The sequence below is a fragment of the Mytilus galloprovincialis genome, chromosome 1 (assembly GCF_965363235.1).
Source record: "Mytilus galloprovincialis chromosome 1, xbMytGall1.hap1.1, whole genome shotgun sequence".
Taxonomy (NCBI): domain Eukaryota; kingdom Metazoa; phylum Mollusca; class Bivalvia; order Mytilida; family Mytilidae; genus Mytilus; species Mytilus galloprovincialis.
Genome location: NC_134838.1, coordinates 117,705,571 through 117,720,296, shown reverse-complemented (window position 1 = coordinate 117,720,296; position 14,726 = coordinate 117,705,571). Strand labels below are relative to the sequence as shown.

General features: G+C 32.3%; 1 protein-coding gene across 1 annotated transcript in view; it reads right to left on the bottom strand.

Moving 5' to 3' along the window:
* Positions 1–328: 328 nt before the first annotated feature.
* The window catches only part of LOC143065499 (uncharacterized), a 39,103-nt gene continuing 24,705 nt past the window's right edge, over positions 329–14,726 (bottom strand). The window contains exons 18-27 of the mRNA XM_076239137.1: positions 14,146–14,261; positions 12,329–12,807; positions 11,871–12,034; positions 11,359–11,601; positions 9,293–9,424; positions 8,682–8,816; positions 5,968–6,102; positions 4,459–4,570; positions 2,896–3,026; positions 329–1,874 (exon numbers count right to left, since the gene is read on the bottom strand). Coding sequence (XP_076095252.1) covers positions 1,366–1,874; positions 2,896–3,026; positions 4,459–4,570; positions 5,968–6,102; positions 8,682–8,816; positions 9,293–9,424; positions 11,359–11,601; positions 11,871–12,034; positions 12,329–12,807; positions 14,146–14,261 — 2,156 coding nt within the window. The 3' untranslated portion in view covers positions 329–1,365. The remainder of the gene's footprint in view (positions 1,875–2,895; positions 3,027–4,458; positions 4,571–5,967; positions 6,103–8,681; positions 8,817–9,292; positions 9,425–11,358; positions 11,602–11,870; positions 12,035–12,328; positions 12,808–14,145; positions 14,262–14,726) is intronic.

Sequence of the window (14,726 nt, the reverse complement as noted above, 5' to 3'; positions counted from 1 at the left end):
AAAAAATTTCAATAGTTGCTGCTGGACAATTTTTCAAATTTTGCATGGTTTTCTCTGAGATCAACTCTTAATTATAAATTAAATATTTAACAAAATCGAATTATTTTAAACTAAAGATTTTCTACCACATAAATAGAGGACCTTAGTTGTGTTTCGCAAAACCATTCGAAATTTTGGGGCTTCCTCGCTATACAGAATCGTATCTAATATGGCCTTTTTCTTTATTTGTTTTATTCAAACGTCACTAATGAGTCTTTAAAGACGAAACGAGCGCCTGGCGTACATTTGTTTAAATCCAGGTATCTATGATGAGTTAATAATTAAGATAAAGAGGTGTACACATTTTAATGGTAAGTTTATAAAAGTCTTTGAATGAAATACACAAGTTAATAAAACATAAGAGTGTACGTATACCACCACTGTGTAGCATGACCACCGGGTATAAGTACCCTGAAGCAAAGAAAAAATGATGATAAAAGTACCTGTTATATTCCCTGTACTATAAACAACTATATTCGCCACTTTAAGTCGTACCATTAATTCGCTTTATTTACACGAATTTCTTTGTGTAAACAATAGTTTATTTTGAAATACAGTGTTGTTCAAGATTGAAATATGACATTAATTTGTTCTACGAAAACGTCAAATGAATAATTGAACAATAAACGTGCTCTTAACAAGTTTAAACTTGTCACATGCTTCGTTGAACAGGTACTCCCTATCAGATTCTGACGATTATAAGAGAGACAAAGCTAATTGAGGACCATTATCAGCCTCTTAGTAGTAGCTACATTACTAGGAATCAGTATTACAAAACGTTTCTCTTCAGCAATACGTAGAATATTATAAAAACAAGTTCAACATTCACATTTGTTTTTGCTATCGCTTCTTGGGTACTTATACCCGTTGGTGATGCTGCACAGTGATCATATTCCTTGAAAATATCAATAAATTTTACTAATTGGAATTTGAGCAAATTGATATAATAATTGTTGTCTAATATTGTTTTTTTTAAACATAAATAAGCGATCATCATGTGTATAATTCATAGATGTTTATTTCATTCATTTCGATTTAAACATTTGCATGAAAACTTCTTATCACTTAGTCTCATATGAATAATATTCATGATGTCAATAGAGAAAAGTTAAGATGGGTTCATATCATTAAGACCGAGATGATATACTGAAGTTCCAAAGCATTTGAAGCGCATTTCTGGATCAATTATCACCAGGAACGTTTAGATCTAAACATGTGTAAAGAAGGGATGCATAAAAACGAGTTTACTACCAAAAGGGACAACATAATGCAAACTGTTTTAATTTTTGATTTGTTAACATACGTATGAAGAAAATATCAACAATATTACAACTGATTGGTGTTTACTACACCATTACTGTCTACAGTGGTAAAAGGTTCTTCTGGATTCATGTCTGGTTTTTCGATTGTTTCTTTTTCTTCATTTGAATCCTGGCCCTTTTCACTTGCTTTTGAAGTATTTTCATTCTGGTCATCTAAAGACAGTTGTTTGTCATTTGCTGAAGAAGCTTGAGCACTTTGTTCATCAGACTGCTCGGAATCTTCCTTACTAGTTTCCTGAACGTTGATTGGTGCAGATTGCTGTCTATCTTTTTCGGGACTGTCTTCACTCATCTCACATTCCTGAATCTCCGAACTGTTGTTTGTTTCAACTTGAACAACACCGTTTTCAGCTGTGCCGACATAAACACCTCCTGGGCCGTTGCCATGAATACTCTCTGGCCTGAAGTCACTAGCCTTACTTGACCTTGTTGTATCACTCTGCTGTTTGTCATCTTCTTCTTGGTTACCACCTTCACTTTCTATGACAAGTTTCGCGTCCGGGAAGGTTTTATCTACAAAGTGATAACATCAGAATTATCTTTAATATATGAAATTTTAACTTTTTTATATTGTGAATTATCTTTGTGTATGTTTAATCAAATAGCCTTCGGAATCAAAATCGTTCCACTTGCATAGATTATTTAGATTCATATTGACTCTCATTTCGTCCTTTTTCGTTTTTCTTTTACCATGGTATTGTCAGTTTGGCTTATGAGTTTAAATATCCCTTTGGAATCTCCCTTTCTCTTTTAAAGGATGTTGTAAAATAATATATATGACGACATAATACAACATTTGTTTTTACTTCTTACTATTTCATACTTTAACCACTGCTTTTAATCGTGACATTTCCTTGGAGAAATGAATACCACTATCGAATTAATTTGTTCGCAGGTCGTTTGGGTTTTGATATACTATATGAATGCTGCATATCATTAATAAGTGAAATAATTAGACTACTTTCGAGTAATGTCCTCATAGGAAATTTCAATTATGCTTTTAATGCGTTCTTCACCAGATATAGTGGCCCGCCTGTACCCCTACACTATTAAAGTTCATAAAGCGTCTTCTGGATCGTCATTATGCAGGATGAACTTGAAGCAATGTTTGTGCCGTAGGGACTTAATCACAATTATCTAGTTACAGTGCTGATTAAGAATTATAAAATGTGTACTAGTATTTCCCGAATAATTCGTGCAATATAGCATCATATTTTTCATCCGTTCATTTAGCATGGGACGAAAGTGACGAATACCGTAACGCACAATTGATGTTCACTAAAACGATAGTTTTTGATGGATAAAAAACGAATCCGAAAGTGGTCTATAAAAGGTTCGCATTTCGGTGTGTGAGTTACTTTTTATAGTGAAAATTATTTTTCTACCTTCCTTCATTTATTATATGTTTATAAACAAGCATATGCCATTTGTATCTTTTTTTTTCTTTAGAATGTGTATGAAACAGCTGTAGTAAAGGATTACATATCTATTTTTGCTAAGCTTTGTATCTAGTATAGGAAAACATTTGATTTACCAATAGGTGTGACAGCAACTAAAGGTTCCTCTTCTGTGTCTGCATGAACAGCCTGTAGCTCTAATGCAGATATGTTTTTCTGGTCTGAATATTTTTCGTCCATAACATAAGAACCTTCCTGATTCCTTCTCCTGTTGTAAAAATCGGATAATCAAATATGTATGCCATAGGTATTTCAATCATTCACATCACAACTAAAAAATGTTATGTATAAATTCCGTATAATTTATATAATTGTTTGAAATTAACAGTTAACCTAAAATACAATGAGCCCGGAATAAGAATTTTTTTTCTTGAAAAGTTTTTTTCTTCGAAATGTCTATTAAATTTTCGATCAAATATATCTTTTCAAGCCAAAAATATGGCATTGGATGATCTGGATTAAAACATGAGATGATGTTCCCAAAAAATTTACAATGACTATATTTGGTGTCCTAATTTAGTTTTATTTGAGTCTTCATTCGTGGGATTTCGACCTTGGTCATTTCGTTCATACTGTTTCATTACTCATGTACAAATCACTGTCCTTTTATTTGTATGAGACTACCAGACTGATTTTTGTATTCTTACTACAGTATTTAACCAATAATCGTTTAGCAAAATATGTATCACACAGAAATGTAGTGTTATTTATTAAAAAATACGGATACCATCACGAGTTGGTTGACCGTTATGGAATATCAGTTTCACAGATGATATCAGATATGTTCATTATGTCGAAACTATATTCCCGTTCCCTTTTCACAAATTAGACTATTTACCAGGTTTGTTATATGAGCAACACGACAGGTGCCACATGAAAAGCAGGATCTGCAGTCTTGGTCGATGCCACTGCTGGTGGACGTTTCGTCCCCGAGGGTATCACCAGCCCAGTAGTCAACACTTCGGTGTTGACATGAATATCAATAATGTGATCATTTTTATAAATTTCCCGTATAAAAAACTTTGAACTTTTTGAAAAACTAAGGATTTTCTTATCCCAGGCATAGATTACCTTAGCCGTATTTGGCACAACTTTTTGGAATTTTGGATCCTCAATGCTCTTCAACTTTGTACTAGTTTGGGTTTATAAATATTTTTGATTTGAGCGTCACTGATGAGTCTTATATAGACGAAACGCGCGTCTGGCGTACTAAATTATAATACTGGTACCTTTGATAATTATTTACCCTTCCGGGGCATCTTAGATCACACACAATTTTTAATGGGGTTCGTGTTGCTTTGTCTTTAGTTTTCTATGTTGTGTCTAGTGTTATATTATTTGTCTGTTTGTCTTATTCGTTTTTAGCCATGGCGTTGTCAGTTTATTTTCGATCTATAAGTTTGAATTACCCTCTAGTATCCTTTGCCCCTCTTTTATGATAATTTGTCCATAATTCATTTAAATGAAGTATAAAAAATACAAATAATATCATTTAACAAAACAATACATGAAAATTTTAAAAACAAACGCACACAAAAAAAAAAAGACTACGAAAAACAAAACAATAAACAACTTTTCAATCCAATATATTGTATCGCTATATATGCCATAAGACAAAATGTTAGAAATGTATACGATACCATAATATGCATGCTACTGCTAGTCCAACAACTATAAGTATAACAAGTACAATTATCACTGCTATGATGGTTGAGCTGTTGGCATTTTCTTGCTTCTGTCCAGACTTTAAAACTGAAATAGAAATATTCAGACAAAATGCTTTTTCTTCCTGCTGTTCTCACGATCATACTGAGATAGAAATTTTCAAGCAAATTTTTTCTCCATTTGTTTATTCATGTGTCATAACATCTTTTATGTAGAAACAAAGAAAACAATCTAGGCAACTGTAATTATTTATTTATCTTACACTTGGTTCACAAACAGAAATTGAAATATATGGGGTAACTAGTTTCTATTGAGTAGTCTCAAAGGGAATATGTTACCTTTAAGTTAAACTTATATAGACTGTTTATGATTACACTTTATTTTACAGTGATATATGATATAATTAGACACTGTTTTTAAGTAAACATTATATTTATCAAAGTAATTAATAATAAGGTTCTTGACAATGGGAAACTCCCATGCTATATTATCGAACGGGATAAAATGGTCCTTTGTGGATAATCCATGCTAAAAAAGCCGAAACTTCCATACTGTATAAAAGAAAAAGAACAAGATGATGTTTGAATTACACGATAAGCGCATTTTACAATATCAGACATATTTAAACAACGCAAGCCAAAAAAGACACAAAGGGATTGTGCTACATTGCACGGTGCGTGATATACGATCATAGACAAACTTGAAATGCATGTATGGATATTGATAGACACTAGTATTAGTTATTTGGCAAAATATAACGAGGAAATTCACAAAACTGGCACGTCACCATCATGCCTGCTGAAGAGGGTCAATACGTATTGTAAGGTCACCGTGACCCGACTGCAGGATTAAATACATTTATAGACATGTATTGTATTTTATAAAATGTGTGAATATTAAAAGCGAATATAAGTTTCAAAAGTTAAATATTGACACACATAACAAGTTGTGCTATATATACTAATGACAATCAATACATGACGCTTTTTCATTTCAATAATTTTTACATACTAGCTCAAATTATATCAATTTTGTCTACGCATTAAGGTTTTCACAATAGGAAGTCGATTTCAATATCCATTTCATATAAGGTTTGTTAAACAATTCAACTCAGTTGATTTAAATCGTTCATGATTACCTATATATTTGAAGGAGCATAATTGAGAGTGATGAATAAATTTCATATTAAACTAGTGACGTATTCCTATAATTTTTGATAAAGTTAATGAATAAAGCTATAGACAAAATGGCCAATCGTGCAGAAAGCCAAAGTGAGAGAAAAAAATAATCTGTGTAAAATACGACTTAGTCACATCGTCAGAATGTTGAAGTTAAATCAATTACTTCGTAAATGGCTAAAACTACGCTCCATTCACTTTACAAAACTGTCTTTTTGTAATCGTTTTGGCCTTTACAAAAAAAAAACCTTTTTGACACTGCCGAAAAAAGCACAGCGATAATATTCATACTAAATCATAAAATACCTGTTTTACAATCTTTTCCAGTAAACGCCGGTGTACATCCGTGAGTGCAGGTCCCAGTGTCAGGATTACATAATTCTTTTTCACAATTAGAGCATGAAAGTTTACAGTCTTTGCCATATTTTCCTTGTTCACAATCTAAAGAAGACAATGTATTATATTTAATGTCTAAGCCATGCGCTCAAAGAAATTATTGAATTTATACATTCTCTTTTGTGACACAAATTTAAACTCATTCTTTTAATCTGTTTCAGTCTAGATTAAGGAATACTGGCGTAAAGCGCAGTGTAGTTGAATGTCTTTTATACTAATTCCAGAGAAAAGGGACGTAGATTGTAACGTAGATGATCATTCTTAAACTTTGTAAAGAGGTTTTGTGGAGCTTTTGTTAAATACTTAACGTATTCTATATAGGCATTTTGGTTCCAGTACAGTGAAGGAAGACCCAGTTTTCACCTTTTGTTGAAATCCCAAAGGAACAGGCCTGAGATTGTTCAGGATTTTTTCATTGATAAGTGTCAAGAAGTATATGAGTTTACAGGTGAATTGTCAATAGCTTGGTCATTTATCAAGCAGTTTATGTAATGTAATGATTAACAAACAAAAACGAGGTGTAGGGAACTTTGTCTTCAGAAATTACCATTTAGCTATTGGCTGGCATAATCCTTAACTGAATTCATTCGTCCAATTGTCCTTCAAATTTATAGATTTAGGCTCACGGGATTCATGGCATAACGTTATCAGTATTTACATGACCAGCGGCCTTATTTATTTAGATGGGGTCTAGCACATGTGTAAGTTCTCAATATTGAGATCCCTCAACACGTGTTTAAAAAATGTGTAGTACCATGAGGTTTGCTATATGTATAAATGATGATAGAGACAGACTGGTAATTAAAGAAGGGAGGTATCTTCAAGTGAAATGATTCATTGTGAAGGATATTGCCTACATTGGTATCATGATGGTTGTTCGTACAGTGTCATTTTTTTAGATGAAAATTCGAATAGAAATGTTTCAACGAGCAAACTGATTAAATGTTGATACATAGTGAAATATTTGCCTTGTTGTTAATGTCTAATCTATTGACGCACATGTTTATCTTTTGTAGTCATTTAGTTTTACCGACATATACTCGCACACAAAGGTTATACACCAATCCGTAAACTTGAATAGAAGATTTACAATTTAACAAACGTAAAGTGTTCCATGAAACCTCGATCTAAATCATAACAATCAGGTATTTATCATTTTATCAGCAATCAAAACCGAGCATCCAATTTATCATGAAACTATATTACATAATCGGATGTGGATACTGAAGATTCCAAAGATCTGTAAGAGTACATACAATCTCTTTCCTCTAGCAATTGTATTAAAAAAGTCGACTTTTCTACCATTTACACCTGAGGTATTACCTGTACCAAAGTAAAAGACAAACTGAAAGAATTGGTTCTGCTTTATTTCATAAAAGAGAATAGCTAACTTAGATACAAGTATCTTGTCTTAGGAATAGATAGCTCGTATCATGTAAAAACCCACTTGGATCGAAGCAAAAAATGATATCTTGATTGACAACATACTTGTTACGTTTACATGGTGTGTATTTTTAACAAACAATTGGTATGTTCTTGGGAACAAACTGTGCTTCTCTTCTTGTGGACTTGTTTCTTATTTAATTTTAGGAAAATTCACACAGGAAATTCTACGGAAGAATGAAAAGAAACCAGAAATATCATTTAACTTCACGTTCCATTAAAAAGATAACGTCCTTTTACTAAATATTTGATTTTGTGGTGACTTTGTTAAACGCATATAGTCCATCTGAATTGAAATAGAAGATACAACAAATACAGTTAAGTCTGTCTTATTGCATTGATGCATATGATGCATATGATTTTAGCTTGCCAATTGTGAACTTTACATTTCTATGTCGCTTACAATTCGTATCATAATATATCCGGGTTTCCTTTATAGACGGTTGCTGATAACAGTAGAGCTTTTAAACCAAGAGTTTCACGTGGTGATGATAGAATTTTGCCTTTAAAAAATACTAGTTTTCTTGACCGTTCTCGAAACGTATCCGATTTATTGTTCATTTTTATGATAAAGGAGTAATAGTAACTATATTTGACACTTTATGTTATTAGTTTAAGTCATGATTAACTAATGTTTCCCATTTATGACATTTTAGTGTTAATAACGTAAATTGCAAACCGATTTTTTGCTTCGGAAAAGTGGGCTCGGCCGGCTTACCAAAATTATGCTTCAATTGTACTTGATAAAGGTTATTCCGTCACACGGTTTGAAATCGGTATGTGATACTTTTTATTAGTTGAAAAAGTTCACTTTTTTCCAATGTAGACCATTTTCAATACTCGCTGTTTTATTATGCTCATTCATATCACCTTACTTACGATATTTATTTATTTTTTTTATCTTTGTTGAAAACGAATTGAATGTTTTGTGTTAACGGTTAGAGGTATAGAGTGTATGATCAAATCTAGTTAGTGTTATAATTTAGTAGTCCCAGATGGAGGGGTTCTATCAGTCAATAATGAAAGAAGTGAGGTATTGATACATGCGCATGTAGCACCCATATCAAGGGGTTCTATCAGTCAATAATGAAAGAAGTGAGGTATTGATACTTGCGCTTGTAGCACCCATATCAAGGGGTTCTTTCAGTCAATAATGAAAGAAGTGAGTTATTGATACTTACGATTGCACGTTTCGCCACTATATCCTGCTGCACAGCCAGATTGACAGTTTCCATTCACTCCATCACAAGCTTCTTTATTTAAACACATCCCACAGTCTAGCATACAGTTTGTTCCATACTTTCCGCCTTCACATTCTAAAAAAAAATCTTCCTTTATTAAATGGCAAATAAAAAGCTCAAACACATCAAACAAATGGAAAACAACTGTCATATTTATGTCTTGGTACATGCATTTCCTGATATAAACAATGGTGGATAAAACCTGGTCATATAGCTAGCTAAGTCTTTCGCTTGTATGATAGCCGCATAGAACGAAATTACATTGACAAGAATATGTGAGCAAAACAAAATGTAAATTGTATATGGGATACATTAAATCTTCTCATTGTTTGTTTAATTTTCAAAAGTTTACACCACTAATAACGTAGTAATGTTATATGGCAGATTAAATCTCCAACTAGTTGCACACTAACCATATTATAATACAAGTTGCACTAGAGCTATAGTCCTTCCATAGTCTCACAGCAATGAGTTATTACCATACCTGTCCGATTATCTGTTATACAGTTGTACGTAAACTATAACTTTCAGTCTTTCGTTTATAACTTTACCTGTTGTGCAATCTTCCCCTTTATATCCTGCCATGCAGGTACATGACCCGTTTTCGTTGTCACATGTATCAGTCTCACAGTTAGCACTACAATTCTGTATACAGTTCATTCCATACGTCCCATCTGGGCATTCTTTAATAATAGATAGGAATAAAATAAGATATTAAGTTAATGAGACAATAACAATACAAAAATCAAGAAATGTATATGATCCAACAATACAAATGATAGTGTCTGGACAATATATCAAGTCCTTGAAATAATAAAACTACCCTTTATATATTTTATGCGTCCGAAGTACTTTTGGGGATTAACTTATAACTTTGAAAATGTATTCATTAATCTTCAACCTATACAGTTCTATGTACATGGAAACCGAATATATTTATTATTAGGTGAATTGGCGTGTTTTTATTTTAAACAAAATGTTAGTGGAGTGGTTTATCTTAATTACAAAGCATATAGTAGAGGTCCGTTACTTTGTTTATTATTTATAAAATTCTTCAAGACAAAACATGTTAAAAAATTAAAGTCACAAAAATAATAAACTCCAAGGAAAATTCAAAATGGAAAGTCACTAATCACATGACAAAATCAAAAGCTCAAACACATCAAACGAATGACCAATAACTGTCATATTCCTGACTTGGTACAGGCATTTTCTTAAGTAAAAAATTGTGGATTGAACCTGGTTTTATAGCTAGCTAAGTCTCTCACTTGTATGACAGTCGCATACAATTCAATAATATTAACAGCGATGTGTGAATAAAACAAACAGACATAATAGGTGAAAATGTCATAAAATAGAGTCACGGCAGTCAACATTGTGTTAATATCTTAATCGATATAAAAACACACAAATATGTAAACAAACATTACCATGACACAATAACACAATGACGGGATGTATAATTGCAGATATGTGTCATACTAACAAAGAAACACAAAAAGACATATAGACAAAGCATATAAACAAAAGTGTCGGATTAGAATACAAAAATTATCATAGAACAATAACACAATGACGGGATGTATAAATAAAGAGCCACGTCATATGTAAATAAATTGTAAATAAAACCACAAAAAGGCATAAAGACAAAGCATATAAGCAAAAATAAAAGACAACAATACAAACATTAGCATAGAACAATAACAAAATGACGGGATGTACAAGTTCAGAGTCACGTCAAATGTGTACCACTAAAAACAGACTAATCATATTCATAAAGACAAATACAAGAATTCTATAACGTCGAAGAGACGCTGATTTTTTCATTTAATGATTGAAATTTCTGTTTTATGATGGTTCAAAATTATATAAGCATAGTACATAGATAGCCCAAGATAGTTTTTGACTATTTTTTATGCGAATAAAAATGTTGAAATAACTAAATTTTGCAGAAAACAGTTATACTGCAACAAATCACATGCAAAATTTGCCAAAAAGTCGTATGGTAAAAAAGAGTCAGATGGCTGAAATATTTTTGGGCCAAACAGATTTTCCTCCAAATTTTAATTGAGGAAAGAATTGTCCTAAAAAAAAACTTGTTTATTGTTTATTATAACGAATAATAAAAAAAAATGGCTCAAACAGTATGCTTATCATCCACAAGATAAATAGAAGTAAATAGCATTTTTTTGTTTCAGAAAAAAACAATATTTTATTTTCTATTTTGATTAATATTTTTTTTCATTTCTGTAAATGGTGTAAACATTAGACTAGTTAAGTGAAGTCTTTTGTATGTCCACTCTCTAGTAGCAGTTATATTGTATTGATGAATAGGATAATATAACAATATTTATCGTATATCTATACAACAATACGTTATTTAAGGTTGCATTTCTGTAAATATAAACTTACCTTTCAGTTTTCAAGGCAATACCTATCTAAATGACAACATATAATCGAAATTTGACTGGCACTGGTGTTTTTCCAATGACAATATGACGTGAATGTGCTCATTTCCACATGAACCAGTATCATTACGGCAGAGTTTTCTTACATGAAATCGAACGGTAGTAAACATCAACAAAACCAAAGATCGTGCATTTAAAGAATAGCTTACTCTGATCACATTGTGCTCCTTCGTATCCTATTTTACAGGCACCATCTGTACAGTTCCCATCAATACCATTACATCCTCCTTTCTCGCAGTGCTCACTACACAGCTTTGTACACTTTGGTCCATAGAAGCCTTCAACACATCCGGTTAGACATGCTCCCGTAGCAAGATTACACTCTGAAGTATTGTTACAGTGTGTAGGACAAGGATGGTCACAATTTTCACCATAATAACCAATCAAACATGCTGAAATTATACGAAACGTCATTCTATTTTGAGCAACTATGGTATCTAATACACATATACTTTCTTACGTTTAATCTCTTTACTAGATTTTTATTACTTTAATGTACTAGTTTTTTTTAACTTAATTAATGTAACGAACTTGAAAGTAAAGGAAAATAACTTAAAAACGGCAAAAATTGGTAGAGCTTATGCCGCATATTCAATGCTCACATATTCAATGCTTGTTGCGCACATCTAAAAATCAATGAAATACGTTTACAAAGACTTACCTCTTATATTTTTAATCGTAATTGGCATCATGTTATGGTGAAAGAGCATTCCATTCTTCATATAGATCACTGCAGAAAATCTGGATAATGATTTGGTGTCATTCCAACACCCAACAGTTGTTGTGCAATTCACGGAATTACTAACGTCATAAAAGGCTGTATACCTAACGAATAAAAAGAAATTACCGATGCAAACTAGTGTCACAGTTTCAACTCAAAACTAATAAGAGTTGTTAGTGTCACAGATGCATTTTTAAATTTGACATAACTGTTGTTAGATAAAAAAAAAAAAAAAACGTTCTAGTTTCTTGAGCAAAACTACGGCCACTCTTTAAAAATATAATGTTCAGTATGGCTGAGCTTATCATTTCGTTCATAGTGACTACAGATCAAATTGATGTAAATTTAAAAATGTAATTATCAAATACTCATTCAAGTGTCATATTCACAAAACATACTTTGATTCTATTCTAGTTGTAGGCAAAGGCTTTTGTTGTTCTGTTATTATCAAAAGACTGGGTGTGGTCTGTGATTTGTAGGTAAAATATGCTCCACTGTGGCTGCTTAATAAACGTCCAACTGATCGGTATCCCTCATCTGATCTTGAAATGTAATTCACTACTATTGTTCCTATTGATGAAGTTCCAGTCCTAATACAATCGGAGCCATCATAACCACAAACACGTGAATTACATTGCGGTTGACATTGTCCATCGCCCCATGTCTCAGTGCAATTATCCGGACAAGTTGTGTTGGCTATTTTGTTACAGTCTGATAAGTCATATAGACAATCGTCATTATTACATGTCTGGTCACATCGTCCATTGCCAGACAATGACCTGCAGTACCCTTTCACTTCTTTGCAGCTGTCCCATGGATCCTCGCTCAAGATACAATCGCCGCCATCAAAATTACATGCCAAATCATTACAGTTAGCCTACAATCATTATCGGTGTTATTATGATTTAAAAAATCTTCTTTCTGTAATGTGTTCAAACATCGTAAAATAAACAAGCTAAATAATGTGTTATAACCCTTTAAATATCCTTACAAACATTGTACGTAGATGCTGGTGGTTCTTTTTGTTTTTTCTTCAAAAGATTGAAAAAAAACTGTTGGCATTGTTGTGAGACGCATATTTTCATTTTTTGTTTTGATAAAAAAATATTTTCATTGAGATTTATAAGTTTTTGTCATATTCGCCTGCCTGCTTCCTCAGTATAAAAATAAGGCTTCAAAAACACAATAAATTATCTCAATAGTATATATTTGCAATTTTTTCGATCGCTGAAATCACAATATTCTCGTTACACGTCACTACAAGTTTTCTGTGAATTGTTTTCTCAATTGTTTTCTTTGTTTCTTAGTCGTTTATTTTTGTCACTTTAGTAATTGCCGATTTTCTTTTGTCTATAGTAATTGTCGTTTTTATTTTTGACGAAAGTGATGGTCGTTTTTCTTGAACTTATGTTCTATTAATTCCCCCTTTTGTACTTCTGTCTCTTTTATCTTTATTTTGCATTTGTATGACCTAACGTTAAAGTTTTTTTCATATGTTCATTACAAAGATGTTTCATTTGATTGTGTTAGTTTGAAAGACAGAAAACAATCAAGGGGCATTGCAAAATAAATTCGTTTTCTAGTAAAATAAAAAAATATATATGACTGCACGTGCTCTTCATGATAAAGTTACAGCTATGCATTTTAACACAAACGTAAAACTTGAAATAACTCCTAGCTGGTATCATGATTAAAGTAAAACATGTACCGATAAGATTTGATTGAAATTGAGAATGGTGTTGGGGGTGTGTCTTAGAGACAACAACCCAACCAAAGAGCAGTCCAAGGCCACCAATGGGTATGCCTCTTTTGGTTATTTCTTTGGAGTGTAAAGCAAGCGTGGAAGCACTACATTCAGGAATGTGTGGATAATGTTGTTGTGTAAGTTACTGACTGAAAGTTTATGCAAAAAATAAAACGTGTTTGAGGTGAAGTCTACGAAAATATGTGACTATGACTATGAAGACCAGTTGGGTCGTTTCGCGACCAATAGCAGTATTGAACGTCAGGATTTATTATTATTCTGTAACTATCAAATATGCATCTATTTCATTAACTATATTATGAATTCCCAGTGTATCTTTACAAACAATTCCGGGTAATTCAGCCTCATATCTCCTTTTGACTTCGTCAATTAAAACACATATAAAAAATAATTGCTATAAATAACTATGATTTATTCTAGAAGTTTTTGCAAAGAACGTTTGATACATACATTACATGTTCCATCTTGAGCCACCTCTAAACATTTATCGGGAGTAAAACAATTACTAAGCTTATTGTCACAATGTTTACCAGTGGAATTGTCTGGACATTGGCATTCAAATGTTCCTACAAAATTTATCACAACAGATGATATTTTGCTGTGTATAGTGCAGAACACTTCTGTCAATTCAACACAGTTTTCATGTGAAATTGAATACCGATTACTATTGTTTTAAATCAAAAGACTGGACTTTTTCTACAAAATTGCCATGGTTTTTGTGTTTGCTAAAGGTGTCAATACAAACCAGAGGCACTCCTACGTCTGTACCGCTCACCTGGTAAAAATGTGCTATTCTGCTATTGAGGAGTATACAAAATCACAAAATTGTTATTCTTTGTGTTCCTGATAAGTTTTTCAATTTTCACGTTTCTCTAAATCCTGATGCTTTATAACAAGAGTTAATGATAAGTTCTTTGTAAAGGTAGATCATCAGTATATACAAAGATATAATCAAATGTTTTGGTTACGGTGCTACTTTCCGTGCTACAAGTCGTGCAAAATTGCAGAACTTTGCATAGCTTGTTCATAAA